Raw genomic sequence first — 16,676 nt, forward strand, 5'->3', positions numbered from 1 at the left:
ACTCAGTAAACTCTGCTGCCATGCTGTGCCCCTGACAACTGCCTACCTGTTCAGAGTTTGAAAACAGAAGACTCTTCCCTTTCTTTAAGCTACCTCAATTTTGACAGCATCGGTTAACTTGCAATATATTTGAGGAGACATTTTCAGAACAACCACATACCAACAGCACAACAAAAATAATAGACAACAAATAGAAGTGGATTTGCATTTCAAGCTCAGAGTTCAGTCTACAGTCTGAGTGGGGAGGCAATATATTCACCAGGTAAGAGATGGGAGTGTGAAGCCAACTGCAAACATTTGCATCCTGTCTTTGTTACCACCTGGCTACTTGACCTTAGAAAAATTACACAGTGTCTCTGAATCTTTGTCTTCTTATCTATAAAATGGAAAGGGTATCAGTATCTACCTTCTAAGATTTTGTTATAATTAAACAAGTTAATGTATATAAAGCACTTAAACTGGTATCTGACATATACTTAATGACTGGTTAAGCTTTATTATTTGGAATATAACCTTGGGTGAGTATTCAATGAGGACTTCCTTGAGCAGGAGGTCTTAACACTATATTTTGGGGAATAATAATTGCCATCATTTATTGAACTTCTTCTAAGTGCCAGTTATTAGGTCATTTTTTTATCTCTGTTTCTACAACTGACCCTTTAGTTGCTTCTCACTATTCATGTTTCACAGATAAATTCAGTTGCTTGCCCAAGGGTATAAGGTTAGGAGGTAGAGAATATAGATTTTAACTCCAAAGGCCATGTTCTTTGTGGTTGAGTATTAAAAGTGCAGAAATGGGAAAGAGAAGACATTAAAGGCTATCTACGACCTGCATTATGTTTTTGTACTGCTGAAATAATTAGAGATTTAACTGGAAGAAGAGAAAATGAACCAATTAGAGCCTCCTAACAGGTCTGTTGTGTGGGTAGTGGTTTCTAGAGTCTCAGGATTGAATGTGTGCTGCGGTCAGAGCACAGCCTGTTCTTGTTGACACAGGTCTGGATTCTAGTTTGGCACTCTTCAGGAAGTTGAGATCTGTGACATCGTTAATAAAGGAGAAGTATATGAGAAATCGAACTTCTCTTCCCACTTCCCGTTTGCTGCAACCATATCACTTAATTAAAGTTATGTGGTGATAAAGTATGTTTATTCTCATCACATTTCTTTCTGAGTTATATAACATAGGATTTTTCGATTAAAGGAGGTCTTTGACCAGGTCTGCCTTCCCAGACCAAAACTGATTCTTCACATACGTTTCGCGAATTATTTGTTAAATTATATGGGTTTTTAAAATGCTCACTATCCACCTTTATTTGTGTCTTTTATCCATGATCAACTTGCCCGATCTAGTTTATTACTCTTTTTGTGTGATTTACCTAATTACTTTCATCCTTCCATTGTCTAATTACTGAGATCCGCTGGTCACTGGAACAGGTCTACCTCTGCAGCATCTGTTGCTATTTATGGGTAATTGGGGAATCAGGACTACCTAGGGGCTTTGTTCATTAGGTGGTTTTGCTTTGCATAAAGTTGAAATCCACAGAGGTTGTGAGGCAGCAAGATCCCCTGATGCTGCTGTCTGTGTGACTGAAATTTATCAGTCAGCCTTCTTGTGGAGCAGATGGTATCCAAATGTATCCTCGGCCGCCTGGGAACCGTGCCATGGGGAAGAGAAGAGACCTAGTAGAGTGGAATGCAGGATTAAAGAAAAGTCCCTTCACATTTCTAATGTACAAAACCGTCTTTTCCCAAATGATTCTTACTTGAGCTTTGACCTATTGCAATTGGCAAAAGTGGTACTATGCCCATTTCACAATGGAAGAAACTGATTCTCAGAGTTAAGTGACCTGCCTATGGTCTTATACCAGGCATGAGAAAGCTGCATTATGTTTTCAAGTGTTCAAGCTTTTCAAGTGTTCTACCACTTAGTCTCCTATTACCCCTACTTTACCAAGGACAAAAGATTGTTCTTGGCTGTTATCTATAGTGGTAAGGTCTCAGAAGTCCGTTTAAGAAAAAGATATTGCCAGGTCAAAACCTGTCCAAATTCAGAATATCAGCTGTAATGCCACACAAAACTTAAATACCCTCTCACTCTAAGAATTTCACAGTCAGTGGCTTTAAGCAACATTTATTTTGTTTCCAAAATTTGTAACTCTTACCTTCACTTTTCCATGGAGCTCCCAACTCCCATTTTCAATGGGCTGGTAGCTATCTCCACTTGTTCATCTAAAAGCTGATCTCTTGATTCTAATTCCCGTCCCTCCCAAAATGTTGTTCCTCCATGATGCCCATCTGCATAAAGAACATCACTATCCATTTAGTTATGCCAGTCCCCAAACTATAACCCTTTCTTGAATCTTATTTTCCCCTAATCTCACATTAAATCCATCACCAAGTCCTATAATTTGTATGTTGAAAATATTTTCTGAGTTTGACCAACTCCTTTCTTTGCCACTGCTGTTGTTCAGTTCTGAGCAGGTATCAGCTCTCACGGGGGCCAGTTAGGAGAGTCCTTATGGGAAGCTGTCATCTGCTCTTGCCTTGCATGGTCCCCACCCGGCAGAAGAGCCCTGGTAATCTTTTCAAACTATCAGTGTGATTTGTTCACATCCCTAGATAAAATCCTCCAATGGCTTCCATTTCACTTAGAATAACATTGAAATATCCTATCACATTTTATAAAGATCTTGAGAAGCAGGCCATTCTCACCATACTTACGCTAACCTTCTAGCTCATTCTTCATCGACCTTGGTCGTCTTTTTGCTTCTCAAACAAGCCAAAAATTTGGGTTTTCACAGTTGTCCTCTCTGAGCTGGCTCCTTGGTATGTTTTAGGTCACGGCTCAAGCATGACCTCATCAGAGAAGCTTTTCCTGATCAACCCTCCCTCCCAACACTCAATTTTAAACACCCTATTTAAAATTCTCACTAAATTATTATTTTAAACTTCATGTCCCACTAGAGTATAAGCTCCATTAAATAGGGAACTTCTTTTCTTGTTCACTGCTGTGAAACTGTCACCTAGAATCATGCTGGGTACATTTAGATGTTCAATAAATATCCATGAACTGAATGCATGCATGAATGCCATTGCTTTTTTCTTCTCATATTTCTTCATAAAATAAGTGTATATATTTAGATATGCCCTTGAAATGTTTTTGTAATTATTGCTAACACAATTATTTGTAAAAAGTAACTCATTTAAAAAGTCCCAATAAATACAACTATTTAATCATTGGTATTTTGTTATTAACAAGTTATTAGGAGAGATAGAGCCTTACTGCCCTTGGAAATCTTCTAGAAAGAATCAGTCATAGGTCGAGCCAAACAAGGGCATTCTGTAACTAGACTATGTAGGTAGCTGGCAATTGCTTATCTGTGTAGAATTTTATGCCTAAAATTCTTCACAGAGTCGCTTCAAGATTCTGGGGTTATGACAGCATCATGAAGCAAGTAATCTTCTTATAAAGATGTTCTTAAAAGCATACAAAAACAAATAGCTAGAAGCATAACAGACAACCAAAATAGTAGAAATTCTCTGGGTCCAGAGATTTGAGCTTACTTTTAAGCCTATACTACATAACCCTGAGAGAAGACAATCCAATAGCATGGGGTCACGGTCATCCTGAGAGCATCTGAATCCTATTTCTGCTACTGGCTGCCTGTGTGACTCTAAAAAATTCATTTTTATTGTGGGCAGGGGTTGGGGATTAATCTGAGATAGTGTACTTAAAGCACTAAAAATGGTGCTAGATGTATAAGTGATCACTGAGAGGTATTATTCTAATTATTGTCTTGGGTTAATCCCTTATCCTGTCCCAAACTCCGATTCTTTATGTGTAAGTTGTGGATTATAATTCTTATTTCACAGGGTGTTTGAGCAAATATATGTGAAAGTGAGAAATGTTAGTACGTTGTTAGAAATTCAGTCCTTTTTTTTTTTTTTTTTTCACATGTTGAATCAGATCTTCACAAATTCTCCGTGAGGAGAACTCTAATTACCATCCCCATTTCCAGATGAGAATATTGAGACTCCATCACAAATGCAGTCACCCAGTTGGGACTGGGATCTATGACTGGGAACCTTACTACATAAAACAAGTAAGAACTATCAAGGAGACCTTCAAACAAAGGGTATCTCATATTCTTACCTTACCTAGTGTATCACATATCCTGGCAGAGTGGGAAGGTGGTTCTTTAATTTGAATCATGTAAACTACTTCTGCTTTGTTCTGAAGTGTCCTGGATAGCTAAGGCTCTGAAGCCCTCTTCAGTCCGCTAGCAGGAGCTCTGGTGCGCCTTATATTTGAACTGCTCACCTTGGAGATCACAATTTTTCTAAGAAGTATCTTCTTTGTTTCCTTCAAACTCTGATTCTCCTAGAACCACTGTCTTCTACTTTTCAAATTTTTTAACCTACACAGTTTTCCACGTAGTGTTGAACTTGTGGATTTTGTTCTAAATAATTAGATCCTTCCTGCCCTTAGTCTTTTCCACATTCGCTTTCTCACCTACACACTCGCTTGTCTTCTTTCTCATGCTCTATGTCTCCTGGATCACTAGTCATTTCTAGCTTTAGCTTTTCTGTACCAAAACCTTGTTTTACTTCCTGTGAGCCAACCGTCTTATGATAGGAGAACTGACACCCTGAAAGCCTGATTGTTCTCTTGTCCACAGGAAAATCACACATATGATTGACTCAAGAGATTCAAGAAAGATGGGGTGCTATATTCTTCAAGCTCTTCAATACTCTCCTGCCCCAAATGATGTTCTAGTTGGAGACAAGTAAAACAAGAGGCTAACTATCCCCTCAGGACCATCTATTTCTCCCATTCTTCCTTCTCCCCTCTTATTTTCTATTTATGTAAAGCTTTGATGTAATGCTTTCAAACTGCTTATAAAATATTTGGCGTTAGAGGGACAGCAGTTCAAGGGACAGCAAAAAAACTATGAATTCCACATATAGATATTAAGTGCAGCACATTTATAAAAAGTAATATTCCTGAAAAAAATTTTTTTAATTATCTTAATTTAAGCAACACCTCCTAAAATGTAAACGCTTAAGTGTAATATATACAATGCAACTTTTCTAAAATATTTTGGTTTGGGAAGGCATGTCTAAAAATTGCCTCAATTCAGGGTTTGGTGAAAGCCAGACCATGAGTCAATGTGTTGTGTGTAAAGATGTCCAGATTGAACAACTGCTTTCCAGATTGCTTGCTACTTCCTGCCCAAACAAATGGATTCTTTTAGGAGACCATCAACCCCTGAAGGCAACATTCCAGACCCCTATTTCCTTTATTTGTCCTCAGCCTTCCAAATAACTCCTAGACATCAATCATTCTGTGCCCTTAGAGTTCAACAACTCTGAGTGCACTTCTCTTTGCCATCCATCTTTGGTGATTCAGGCTCTGACTTTACTGCCACCCCTCCTGTAAGTGTCTCCAATAGCCCTACTGGCCTCATCTCTTGGTTTGGAGATAAAACAGAGAAGCAGGAAGCTGCTACTCACTAACCCACATGCCCTTCTGGACCCACTGATGGGCCCCCCTCTTACCCTGATAGGAATCCCGTCGGTTCCCATGTCAAACTAGTAGTCTTGGGAAAATGTTGCCCTCTTGGCCTCTGGGCAGGTAGAAGGCTTGCTGTTGTTCTCTGGATTGTTTCCTCTTACTTCCACTATCCTAGTTTTAACACCAGAGATTTCCATTAACTGACTTACAATATTTCTTTTAGTTTTCGGAGGGACCTGCTTCCATTCTTGAAACAACATTTTCCTCCTTTCTTAAGCTGCACATATGTTCCTGCTGAAAAGAGCAGCAGAAATCGGCAAGCACTTGTTTCTGAAGTGGAACATGAGTCTGGAGTTTGCGCACAAAGAGCTAAGTCTATATCCATTGTGAGGTGATGAGGCCAGACCAGTGTGTGGCCTTCAGCAGATGGGCTGGATATCAAAACTTGAAGAGACATGGGCACAGACTTGGTTTTTTTTGTTTTGTTTTGTTTTAAAGATTTTATTTATTTATTTGACAGACAGAGATCACAAGTAGGTAGAAAGGCAGGCAGAGAGAGAGGAGGAAGCAGGCTCCCTGCCAAGCAGACAGCTCGATGTGGGGCTTGATCCCAGGACCCTGGGATCATGACCTGAGCTGAAGGCAAAGGCTTTAACTCACTGAGCCACCCCGGTGCCCCTAGACTTGTTTTTAATTCAACTGTCTGAGGATGGAGTCTCAGTTACCAAGGTAATAGTCACAAAAAACAAGACAAAATAGTATTTTCTGAGGATTGACATAAAAGAAGCTGAGGGAGCTGGGGACAAGCTGGAGAATGGGAGTCTTCTGGTACTGACAACAGTGATGTGAACAAAATTTGTTCTTTTTATATGCAAATATGCTTTCTTCTGTACAGCTGGCTTCTTCAGTGCTCCAGGGCACAGACAATCAAAGAGCATTTCCCGAGAGCACCATTGTTCCAGGAAGAGGTTCTTTTTTTCTCTCTCTCTAGATTCCTCAATGATACTTAAATTCAGAACCGGTACTGAGTGGGTAGTTTATTTTCATATGTGTCATGTTCCACACTAAGGAAGTGAATTTCATCTTCTCAGCCATTTTTTTTTTCATCTAAAAGGCCAACATGTTTTTATTTAACACACAGAGATATGCGCAAGATATGGTGACATATTTGTATATTATTCTGTTATGGGGAAAAGAAAAAAAATTATATCAGGACTTTTTTTTCCATACAATGTGAATCTAGCTTTTTACATGAAGGAAATCAGCTTAATTTATAACTCAACCAGTTATAATGAAATTTAGGAGCAGTAATACTCAAGTCTCAGTGTAGCAAGAATTCCAAAGCAATGTTTCTCTAACAAAATCTTTTAAATTCCCTCTTGCAAATTATTGCCTATGTTCCTCAATAATTCTGTCATCTGCTTCCTCCCTAAGGCATTAGTCTCATCCTTTCCTCATGTTTTATTTGGGTTCTATTATCAGAGTATTGAGAGTCTTAAAATCCTTTCTACAAAACTAAATCACCATTGAATATGCAGAGGACCAGACAGAACAGAATGATGTTATTGGGAAAAATTATTAGATACTGCTGAATACTCTGTTATTAGTAAAAAGCAAATTAATAAATATAGTCTTCATCTTTGAGCCACGTGTTGTGATCCACAAATCTGACTAGTGAAAAAAAGAGAGAAAGAGATGGAATTTAGTGGAATAATGAGGCAGCAGCAGGCACACTATTGTTCTGGACATGTGCTATCACAACCAAAGTTTAAGCCCATTGCTACCTGACAGAGAGTAAGTATACAGTACATTTTGTTTCCTGCCCCCCAGCTCCCATCTTCTTTGCATGCTTCATGTATTATCTTAAATGAGAACAACCTTAAAATTTGTTTGATATTAGCATTTTATCGTTGTAATATAGGAGCCCAAAATATAGCACTATTTCAGTATGTCTAAAACATTCTTGCATGAGGATGGCTTTTTTTTTTCCCTGTGTGTGTATGTGTGCATTGATTTCTTGTTTTTTGTTTTTTTAAGATTTTTATTTATTTATTTGAGAGAGCAAAGGGGAGCTGAAGGAGGGAGAAGTAGACTCCCCACTGAGCAGGGAGCCCACAGCTGGGCTTGATCCCAGGACCTTGAGATCATGACCTGAGCCGCAGGCAGACACATAACTGACTGAGTTAAGTCAGTTAACTCAGTTACTAACTCAGTTAATTAAGACAGTTAACTGACTGAGCCACCCAGGCACCCCTTGGATTTATATCTTCAACCTCAAACACTGAATTGCTTATTTCCCCTTGACCTTCTAAAAACCTAAAATTAATACTGTTGGTTCATGTTATGGGGCAGTACTTATCCTCCTTGAAAAGTCAGGCCCTGATACTGAATTTGGGACCTTTTTTTTTTTTTTTTTTAACTCATTATCTTAAAAGACAAAATAAAACCAAAAAAGGAGAAGAGAAAGAATTCTAAACATTCTAATATTTTTATGCCAACTCTTACATATTTTTAAAATTTTTCCAACAAATTTTCTTATGTTGACAGTTATGCATGGTTTACATATTCTTGAGGAAAGTATGTGTTAATTAAAATCTTCCACACAACAGTTAAGGGGGAAATAACACTTTTTTTTTTTCTCTATAAGGACTTACAAACAGTTGCTTAATTGAAGAAAAAGCTGTGGGTTAAAAGAGATGTATTCCTGACCCTAATAGCCCCACATTTTGTAAATATACAGTGATGTCTTCAATGACCTCCTCTTTCACAGTGATGAGAGAAACATATGTTGGAGAGCAAATTTGAGATGGCAGAAAAGAGAACACAAAGGGAAAATGCCAAATGAGAAAAAATACAGAAAGTAGCCTTGATTAGCTGAAAATATGCTAAAATGAACAGGCATGGCAAGATGTAATGCTAGACTCAATGAATTAAAGATTCTTAAAGATTCTATAGAGAATACTGAATGTGCATAGAATGTATACATTAATGGCCATAAATCAGTCAGTATGATATCAAGCCACATTTTTCTAAGAAGCAGCCTTCAGAAAATATTTAAAAGTGAATAGAGTATTCCCAAATACTTAGTAAAATCTCATTTTGTGGATATTAATATGAAGCAGATACACTCTGCTTTCTGCCATTTTACCACACACAACTGAATTGTCATGGATTGCAGTGCCCTGGGAACGAAGCAGTACTGTCTTCTGAATCTACTCAGGGGATCTGAACTGTAGAGGTTGGAAGCCTAGACTTCAAAAGTGGTTGTCTTAAAATTCTGGAGAGAAAGGAAGAATAAAGATCAGAGAGGAATAAGAGACAAAACCAGGAAAGCATATTATACGTTTTATAGTGGAAAGCAATTAGAAAAGGGCTGTTCGGCTTTTTAAGTGTTACATTTTTTAATGTATGCTATAAATTTGCGTAATCTCGATTTAATCACTGGTATAGGATGGTAACTGTGAAACCATATAATGGAGTACAGTAATTTATTGGACTGGAAACATAACCCAAATTGGCTTATCAGTTGATTAGTGGCATCTAATTTTCTGGAGTACAAGGAGAAAGATATATATGTGACATTTATAAGAAACCTGACCAAACAAAAAGAATTCGAGAAGTAAATTTAAAAAACTGCATTCTAGGCTCCCAGAGCATTTCCCACAGCCTTGGGGAAGTGGCTAATTCTCTCAGCCATAGTAAGATAAGTAAGAATGGTGCTGTTGAAGGAGCCTAGAAGCCAGATGGTTATTTCCCTAAAGCCCTATTTGTATAAGGCTGTTTTTCTTTTCTTTTATTTACATATAATGTATTATTTGCCCCAGGGATACAGGTCTGTGAACCATCAGGCTTATACATTTCACAGCACTCCCCATATAAAGCTGCTTTTCTATTTAAGATCCCTCATCTTCAATGCCCTGGACTTTTTGGCTCTTGAAGGGCATGGATATATCCCTTCCATTTTCACTATGGAGAGATGAGAGATAAAATTTCATCAAAGGAGAAGGTATGCTTCTATCAGGCTATATTGCATTCTAGCTATAACATTTATTTTTATTTTATTTTATTTATTTGAGAGAAAGACAGAGTGAGAGAGCATGAGAGGGGAGGTCAGAGGGAGAAGCACACTCCCCATGGACCTGAGAGCTTGATGTGGGACTCGATCCCAGGACCCTGGGATCATGACCTGAGCTGAAGGCAGTCGCTTAACCAACTGAGTCACCCAGGTGCCCTTATAACGTTTATTTTTAATTGCAAGAGAAAGATAGCTTACTAGCGTTTACAATCTTCCCTTTTTTTTTCTTTTTCTTAAATTTATTTATTTATTTTGATAGAGAAAGATCACAAGTTGGCAGAGAGGCAGGCAGAGAGAGAAGGAAGCAGGCTTGCCCCTGATCAGAGAACCCAATGTGGGGCCCGATCCCAGAACCCTGAGACCATGACCTGAGCTGAAGGCAGAGGCTTAATCCACTGAGCCACCCAGGGTCCCCTGCAGTCTTCCTCTTTGATGAAAGAAGTACACAGAGCAGAGGAGCAATTCTTTCCATAACTGGTTGGGACATCTCAGGTGTTAAGATAATCCTCCCTGTGAGCCACTGCTCTCAGTATAAAGGTACACTAACCTCCCAGTTAAACCCCTGCTCATAGGGTGAGTTGACAAAAATTTACATGTAGCTCATCTGCCTGGCAGACAGAAAATAAAGCTTCTGTTGTTTTTGACTTCTTCATTGGAAGAGCCTAGTCAGAGGTAAAATTAACAAGTGTAAGTGTACACTACGAATTTCACAGAAGGCAACATATTAATGATACCTATGATCTGAAATTAACAAATAATCCCACAAAAGATTTTAAAACATTTTTATTTACCTATATAAAAACAAGCAAATACCGCCCCCCCAAAATCACAGTAATGAATTTAATAAAATGCTTTTACTGAAAAACCAGAAAGTTACACAAAATTAGGACCAACCTGGACTGTCTTAAACATTTAACTACCATAAGAATATTGGATAGTAAAATCCATTTTTGTGTCAAGACATAACTATATTCATATTAATGTTAACAACATCGCTGTGCCTAGCATTGCTTCACATAATCTTTATAACAAATCTATGAAATATGTCCTTTTGCATCCATTCTAAAGACTAACATATAGAGACTCAAAGAGATAATTTATCCAAAGTCACATAATCCCTTAGGCTGGATCCAGCTTTCAAATATAGTATTATCTTAAGTAAAAAAGCCATTCCTCTATGTTCTTTATGCTATACTGTGTGGTTTCTCCTCTAAGCTTAACTTTCTTTTTGCTGATGTAAAAACAGAAAATAGAGATGTGAAAATCTTTGTCAAAGTCCCCTGCCCCACCCCCACCCCCTGTCTCCTTTGCTTGTGGCCATTGCTTTGTTCTGGAGGAAAGAGGATACACTTTGTAAGATGCCACTGATACTGAATGACAAGAAGAGAAATGAAAGGGAGTGAGGCAAGAAAAATGACCTGACTTCAAAGAAGAAAGAGCTCTTAAGAGAAAGAGAGAGGTGCTTGGAGTCAACTGTGAATTCATAGGGCCCCACTGGCTCCTGTCCCCGCTCTTGTGGAAGCCTGTGGCAGGCCTCTTTGCTTATTCTCACACTCCATATCCATTGAAGGTCCTAGAACGTTAGGATTTGGCCAATGCTGCTGAATTCAAAGGCACCTGAATGAACAGTTGTGTTCTGCTTCTGATGGTTATTGCTGGGACTGAACTCTCTGGCAGCAGAGTCTAGAGACAGTTCGAGGCTTCCAGCCAAAGTGGGCTAGAAGGCTGGCAAGACGGGGTGGATTCAAGAGACTTGACATGATTTAGAAATGATGGCCAAATGAAAAGGAAGCTGGAATTTTATGAAAACAGCATTTCTGGATAGAGACAATATTTAACTTAACAAGAACTGTGCAGACCTTGTCCCTTAGATTCTGCACCGTCGTGCATGAGAACTACAAAAGCAAAAGATGGTCTGTGCTATCTTCCTAAGACTCCAAGTAGTTGCTTGAAGCATCTAGAGCAGAGGGTAGAAAATTCTGGTCCTTAGGCCAAATCTAGTCACAGAGGTACATTGTGTGGTTCTTATGGCTTTAGCCTACACCGTGATGACTGGGATTTCAAGCCCTGGACCAATCCTCAAATCAAGCCGCAGTGGGTTTTCATTTATTCGGGCAATGAATCTGAATAGAATTCCCCTCTGTTAATACAGTGTAGGCTTTCCAGTTTGCTCAGTGTCTGGGCCTCCCCCGAGATACTGAAGCTTCATTTATTTTTATCCTTGCACTTATACCAAGGATTCCCTTCTGTGGAGTGAGAGCTGTCTGGCTCCTGTATGAATCTGAGCTGGGGATGCCGGTGGGCATCTCATTCAAAGCACTGGCAGTAGAAAGTAAACCCTCATGTTGCTAGTTACCGTAGAAAAGTTAACAGAAAAGACAAAACCAAAAACAAACAAAAAAACCAGTAGCTCAGAGCTGTTTTATTTTTCTTAAATAAATCTTCAAATTATAGCTTTAAAAAAAAAAATACTCATTACTTCCATATTGCTCCTTTTTTTTTCCTTTTCAGTAAAAAATAAAACAGACTATTTAGTGGATACAAGCACATTTGAACCCTAACCTATCAGCATCTTGCATATGTAAACTCTTTTGGACTTTGGGAATATTTTAAAATAGCTCAGTCCAAAACAAAACCAGTAAAAAGGCAGTAATAAACATTAAATATATCTATATATGTATATATATAGATACAGATATAGATCTATATCTAGAGATAGTAGATAGATAGATGCATGAATGAGGTCAGAGAGGCATTTATTAAGTACCCATTTAGTTCAAGAAATTTTTAAATGAATAAAACAGAAGAAGAGAAGCAAAACCCAAAGTGTGCCTTTAGTCTTCTGAGTTGAGAAATGCCATTTATGTAGAGGAGAGTTTTGTTTGGGTAATGGGCAGTGGCAAGTATGGTTGGAAGACTGAGAAATGTAGTTTCCAGGCTTCTTTATTGGCTACCAAATATTTCTTATGCAGGTTAGACTTTATGGTGATCAAATGAGTAATAGCTCCATGAAGCAATCCAATCACTCATCATTTATCACCCTCCAGTGGGACAGTTTCAGTATGTATAGATCCATGGTGTGTATGGGTCTCACTATATGAAATGCAATGACTCATGCACTAGTTTGGTATTTAGCAAGAAATCTTGGACCTGGTGACCGTGTTTACAGAGTTATCTGAATATGACTGAGTCAATAAAAAACATTTTACAAAATAATAAAACACTAAATATTGGTAAATGATATTAACATTGGTAAATATTAGTAGAAGGATACTGGTAAACTTTATTTTTCATAGAAAAGTCTATTAATAAAAAGGGTCTAAAATCTTTTTCAACTCCACCCTGAGAGACAGGTAAACAGATGAAGAAATTGAGTGTCTAAGAGCTTGTCACATAACATCACATAACTAAAAAACAAGGAATGTGGGAATACAGCTCAGGAATTCTGAATGATCTCAGGGTCTTTCCATGATATCTTACTGCATAGGCATGAGGGAACAGAAAATCCTCTGGGCTGTTGGGAAGAAAAGAGGTATGGGCTTCCTAAGGTGTGAGTTCTGTTTTTGTTTTCTGTGCCCGTTTTTAGATATAGAAAATAGAGAATTACAAAGTGCCATTATTGCTCTTTTTACTTCTTCTGTATTGGGATATCTGTAAATTGGGTTGGACAGAACATTTCAGTTTAATGAAGATTTTCTGTTTTTATTAGGAGTGAGTCTGAGAGTTTCACTGATAAAATGGAGAACAGCTGCTCACTTCTGGGAAACAACCACAGCCCACAGTCAAGCCTGATAAGAAATCTGAAAAGGAGTAACTTATTTTGAGCAAAGGTGTCATAAGCTCATCAGGTAGAAATGAGGTTACAACCAAGGAAGAGGGCAAGATGCATGTGTTTGAAGCAAATAAACTCTAGCTTTAAAATCCAGGAACAGATAGAGTCAATATCTGTAAGTGGAGAGAAAGCTCTGAACAGATAACCAAGCGAATGAGTGATGAAGCTAAACACATTCACAAGGCAAGTAGAGGAGATGATCAGAGTAACCATCAAAGAACAGTACAAGTCTAAATCTAACTTTTTTATTTCCCCTTCCGGAGATATATTGATGTTGAAACCTCCCATCAGTATTTCCTAAAACTGTAGATCTCTTGGGTCAGACAAGAGAGAATCATGGCAGTGAGTCTTCAGAAGAGAGAGGCCATGGGGGAGGAGAGGAACTCAGTATGCTAGAAAAGAAATGGAGCTAATGGGGAATGATGTAAACAAACCACCAGGGTTTTAATAATGGAAATGTGAGCCCCTACTGTTTTTAAGCCTCTTGTTCTTAATATGTAAAACTGAGAGAGTAACTCAAAGTTCTGTTTTGAGAAATCAAAAGATAATTAGCAAAATGCTTCAAAAAAAAAAAAAATAGGGAGGGGCAAAACTGTAGCTGTTACTTTTTCCACATATGCTTTCCTAAGCTCTCCTGTATTGCCAGAGGCATTTAAATAGACATGGGTTAAATAAGGAAAAATCATGACAAAATACTATACAGGACTAAAAGGATCTCAAAGTCTGGGAAGAAGTGTTAAGAAGGTAAGAAATTTGCCCAGCATTGCCTAGCTGTTAGAACTAGCCAAAAAACAGACCCGTTTGATCCCCAAACTCCTGCTTTTTTTTTTTTTTTTAATTTTATCTATGTATTTGACACAGAGAGAGAAATCACAAGTAGGTAGAACAGCAGGCAGAGGCTTAACCCACTGAGCCACCCAGGCACCCCCCCAAAACTCCTGCTTTTTCCTCTATCCCATTTTGCTTCTATAAATGAGATGATCTGTAAGCCACTGAAGGTGATAATTACATTTAAAATTTCCTTTGCTTTCAAGTTTTGGATTTAAGCCTAGTACCTCTGTCCTAAAACTCTTTCCCAGTTTTAGGAAATACTGATGGGAGGTTTCAACATCAATATATCTCCGGAAGGGGAAAAAAAAAAGTTAGATTTAGACTTGTACTGTTCTTTGATGGTTACTCTGATGAAGGTTCTGTAAACTGCTGCAGCGACAGAATATAGCTTAAATGCACTGTCCTTCTGTCCCTTCCTGCAGCAGTCAGAAGTGTAGGCTAAGGATGGAATAGAGCGCAGCTCCTTCTCACCCAGGGACCCAGACAGAAGAGCCCAGTCTCCTCCAGCCTGCCTTAAGACACCAGCTGGGCATAACTCGAACCCCCTCTGATGAGGACACTTTATAGCAGACTTAGCCATCCAGCTGCAGGTAGTAAAACTACTATTTCAAAGTCAGGGGAGAAGGGACACTGGACATGCTGAAAAGGAATACATTTTTGGATTTCCCCCCTGAATTGTGGGAATGATTGTGGGAGGAGAAAATATTCAAGGAAATATGGTATGGTGCTGAGCTTCTGTAATATGAGCCTGGTGTCTCAAAGGAAAGTTCCTACATTTGTGGCTCCTGGGCAAGAATTAACCCATCCTGATTCCACATTTCTCCCTCCCAGACTTGGCTAGAATCCCAGACCGAGGGCGTTTCTAACCCCTCCTCTGCCTCCTCTGCCGCTTGCCTGCGGCTTATGTGCAGCTTTGGTGGGGTAGGGGCTCTCCCCAGTTTTCTGTTGCTGCGTTTGATCATATCCAGTAGATTGCTAGAGCCAAGACAGGGTGCACTGGTACATTTGAACTATTCCCACCAGTGTCAATAAGGAACAGCATAAAGTTTCCTGGATGTAGCGCAACTCAGCTTACTTTGTCTGGGAGTGTGAATTAAAGCCCAAGGTTTCATGACTAATTAAAGTCGCTCAAGTCCCAGAGCTGTGTGTGGAGTCAAACGTCAGACCTGGCATCCCAGGGCGGTGCAGACTAGCAGGAGCGGCAACCGTGGTCAGTGGAAATGAACTCTCAGCTCTGCAGCACGTGACTTCCTATTTCTGTAAGGTACTTCCAAGGGACTTCCTCTGTAAAAAAAATCAGCCTGAGTCCCAGGAGATTTCATTCAGCGCCGTCGCTAAGTTTACTTCCAGCTCCGCACAGAAGTTTTCCCTGAGACATGGTGCTAGTTTCTTTTCTCTCTCTCTGCTCTGTCATTGCCAGCATGCAAGGATCTGGTGGCCCCCGTTCGTGATCGGAAGCTGAACACACTGGTGCAGATCTCAGTCATCCACCCCGCGGAGCAGGGTCTGACAAGATACTCGAGCACGGAAATTGTGGAGGTGAGTGAGCGGGCTGTGAGTCTGCCTTCCTTTGCTGCGCTGTCGCCTTCTCAGCCTCTCTGTGACTTTGAGCAAACAGCTGAAGTTAGTCAGTCCCCGGCCTGCAGCTGTGCTATGTTCCTGTCCTCTGTTATTTAGGAAAGCATACCTGAGGTTATGAAGCATTGTAACTTACCAGAATAAACAGATGAGAGAAAAGCTTGCCTTTTTCATAGACTTTCTTTTTCTTTAGTAAGGAGAAAAAAAAATAATCTCACTTTGGATCCTTAAATCACCAAGTAGAGGGGGGGAGAAAAAAAATATATATATAAAATTAAATGTAACGAATACTTAATTTGGGAGGACTAAAAGAGTCATAAAGTACCCCCAGAGAAGTTAAGTGTTCTTGTACTTTTCATTTTTTCCTGTGTTCTTCAGTCTGCTGATGGAAACTTTATATTATTTGCTCTTTGTGTGTGTCTTTTTAATGTACCATGTTTTTCAAAGAAAGGTAGATGATTAATTTGAGAAATTGGAATGTTTCTAGCTGAAGGGTGTAAATATTACTCATCAGATGAGAGATTTCCTATTTACATTTATTGTTACTAATATAACATTCAATATGTGTCGGGAGGAAACGTGTTATTGTATTGGATCAGATTCAAAAGAGGAAGTGTTTCCCTTTTGATTATTTTGTTCTCATTACACTTATTTCACGAACTTAGTGAATTAGAAATACTGGAACATCTGGAACTACAGAAAGTGTGCTTCAAGCTCCTTAGCTCTGCATGCTTTTTTTCAGACTTGTAAGCCCTGTCTGTTTTGACCGAGAAGTTTCTCTGTAAGGAACAAAGTAGCTTGCCCCAGACTGGGTTTGCTCAGTGCCAGCCTGTGCCTGGCTGCGG

At 39.0% G+C, this 16,676-nt stretch overlaps 1 protein-coding gene across 10 annotated transcripts in view; it reads left to right on the plus strand.

Annotated features, from left to right (window-relative positions):
* INPP4B (inositol polyphosphate-4-phosphatase type II B) overlaps positions 1 to 16,676 on the plus strand; it is an 834,661-nt gene that overhangs the window by 473,660 nt on the left and 344,325 nt on the right. For 9 of the 10 annotated variants that reach the window (XM_059168095.1, XM_059168068.1, XM_059168015.1 and 6 more), the window contains one exon: positions 15,674 to 15,792. In XM_059168095.1, the coding sequence (XP_059024078.1) occupies positions 15,674 to 15,792 (119 nt within the window). Of the gene's footprint in view, positions 1 to 15,640; positions 15,793 to 16,676 lie in introns of those variants that run through there. The other variant, XM_059168087.1, reaches the window with a different exon arrangement.

This window comes from Mustela lutreola, chromosome 1 (assembly GCF_030435805.1).
Source record: "Mustela lutreola isolate mMusLut2 chromosome 1, mMusLut2.pri, whole genome shotgun sequence".
Taxonomy (NCBI): Eukaryota; Metazoa; Chordata; class Mammalia; order Carnivora; family Mustelidae; genus Mustela; species Mustela lutreola.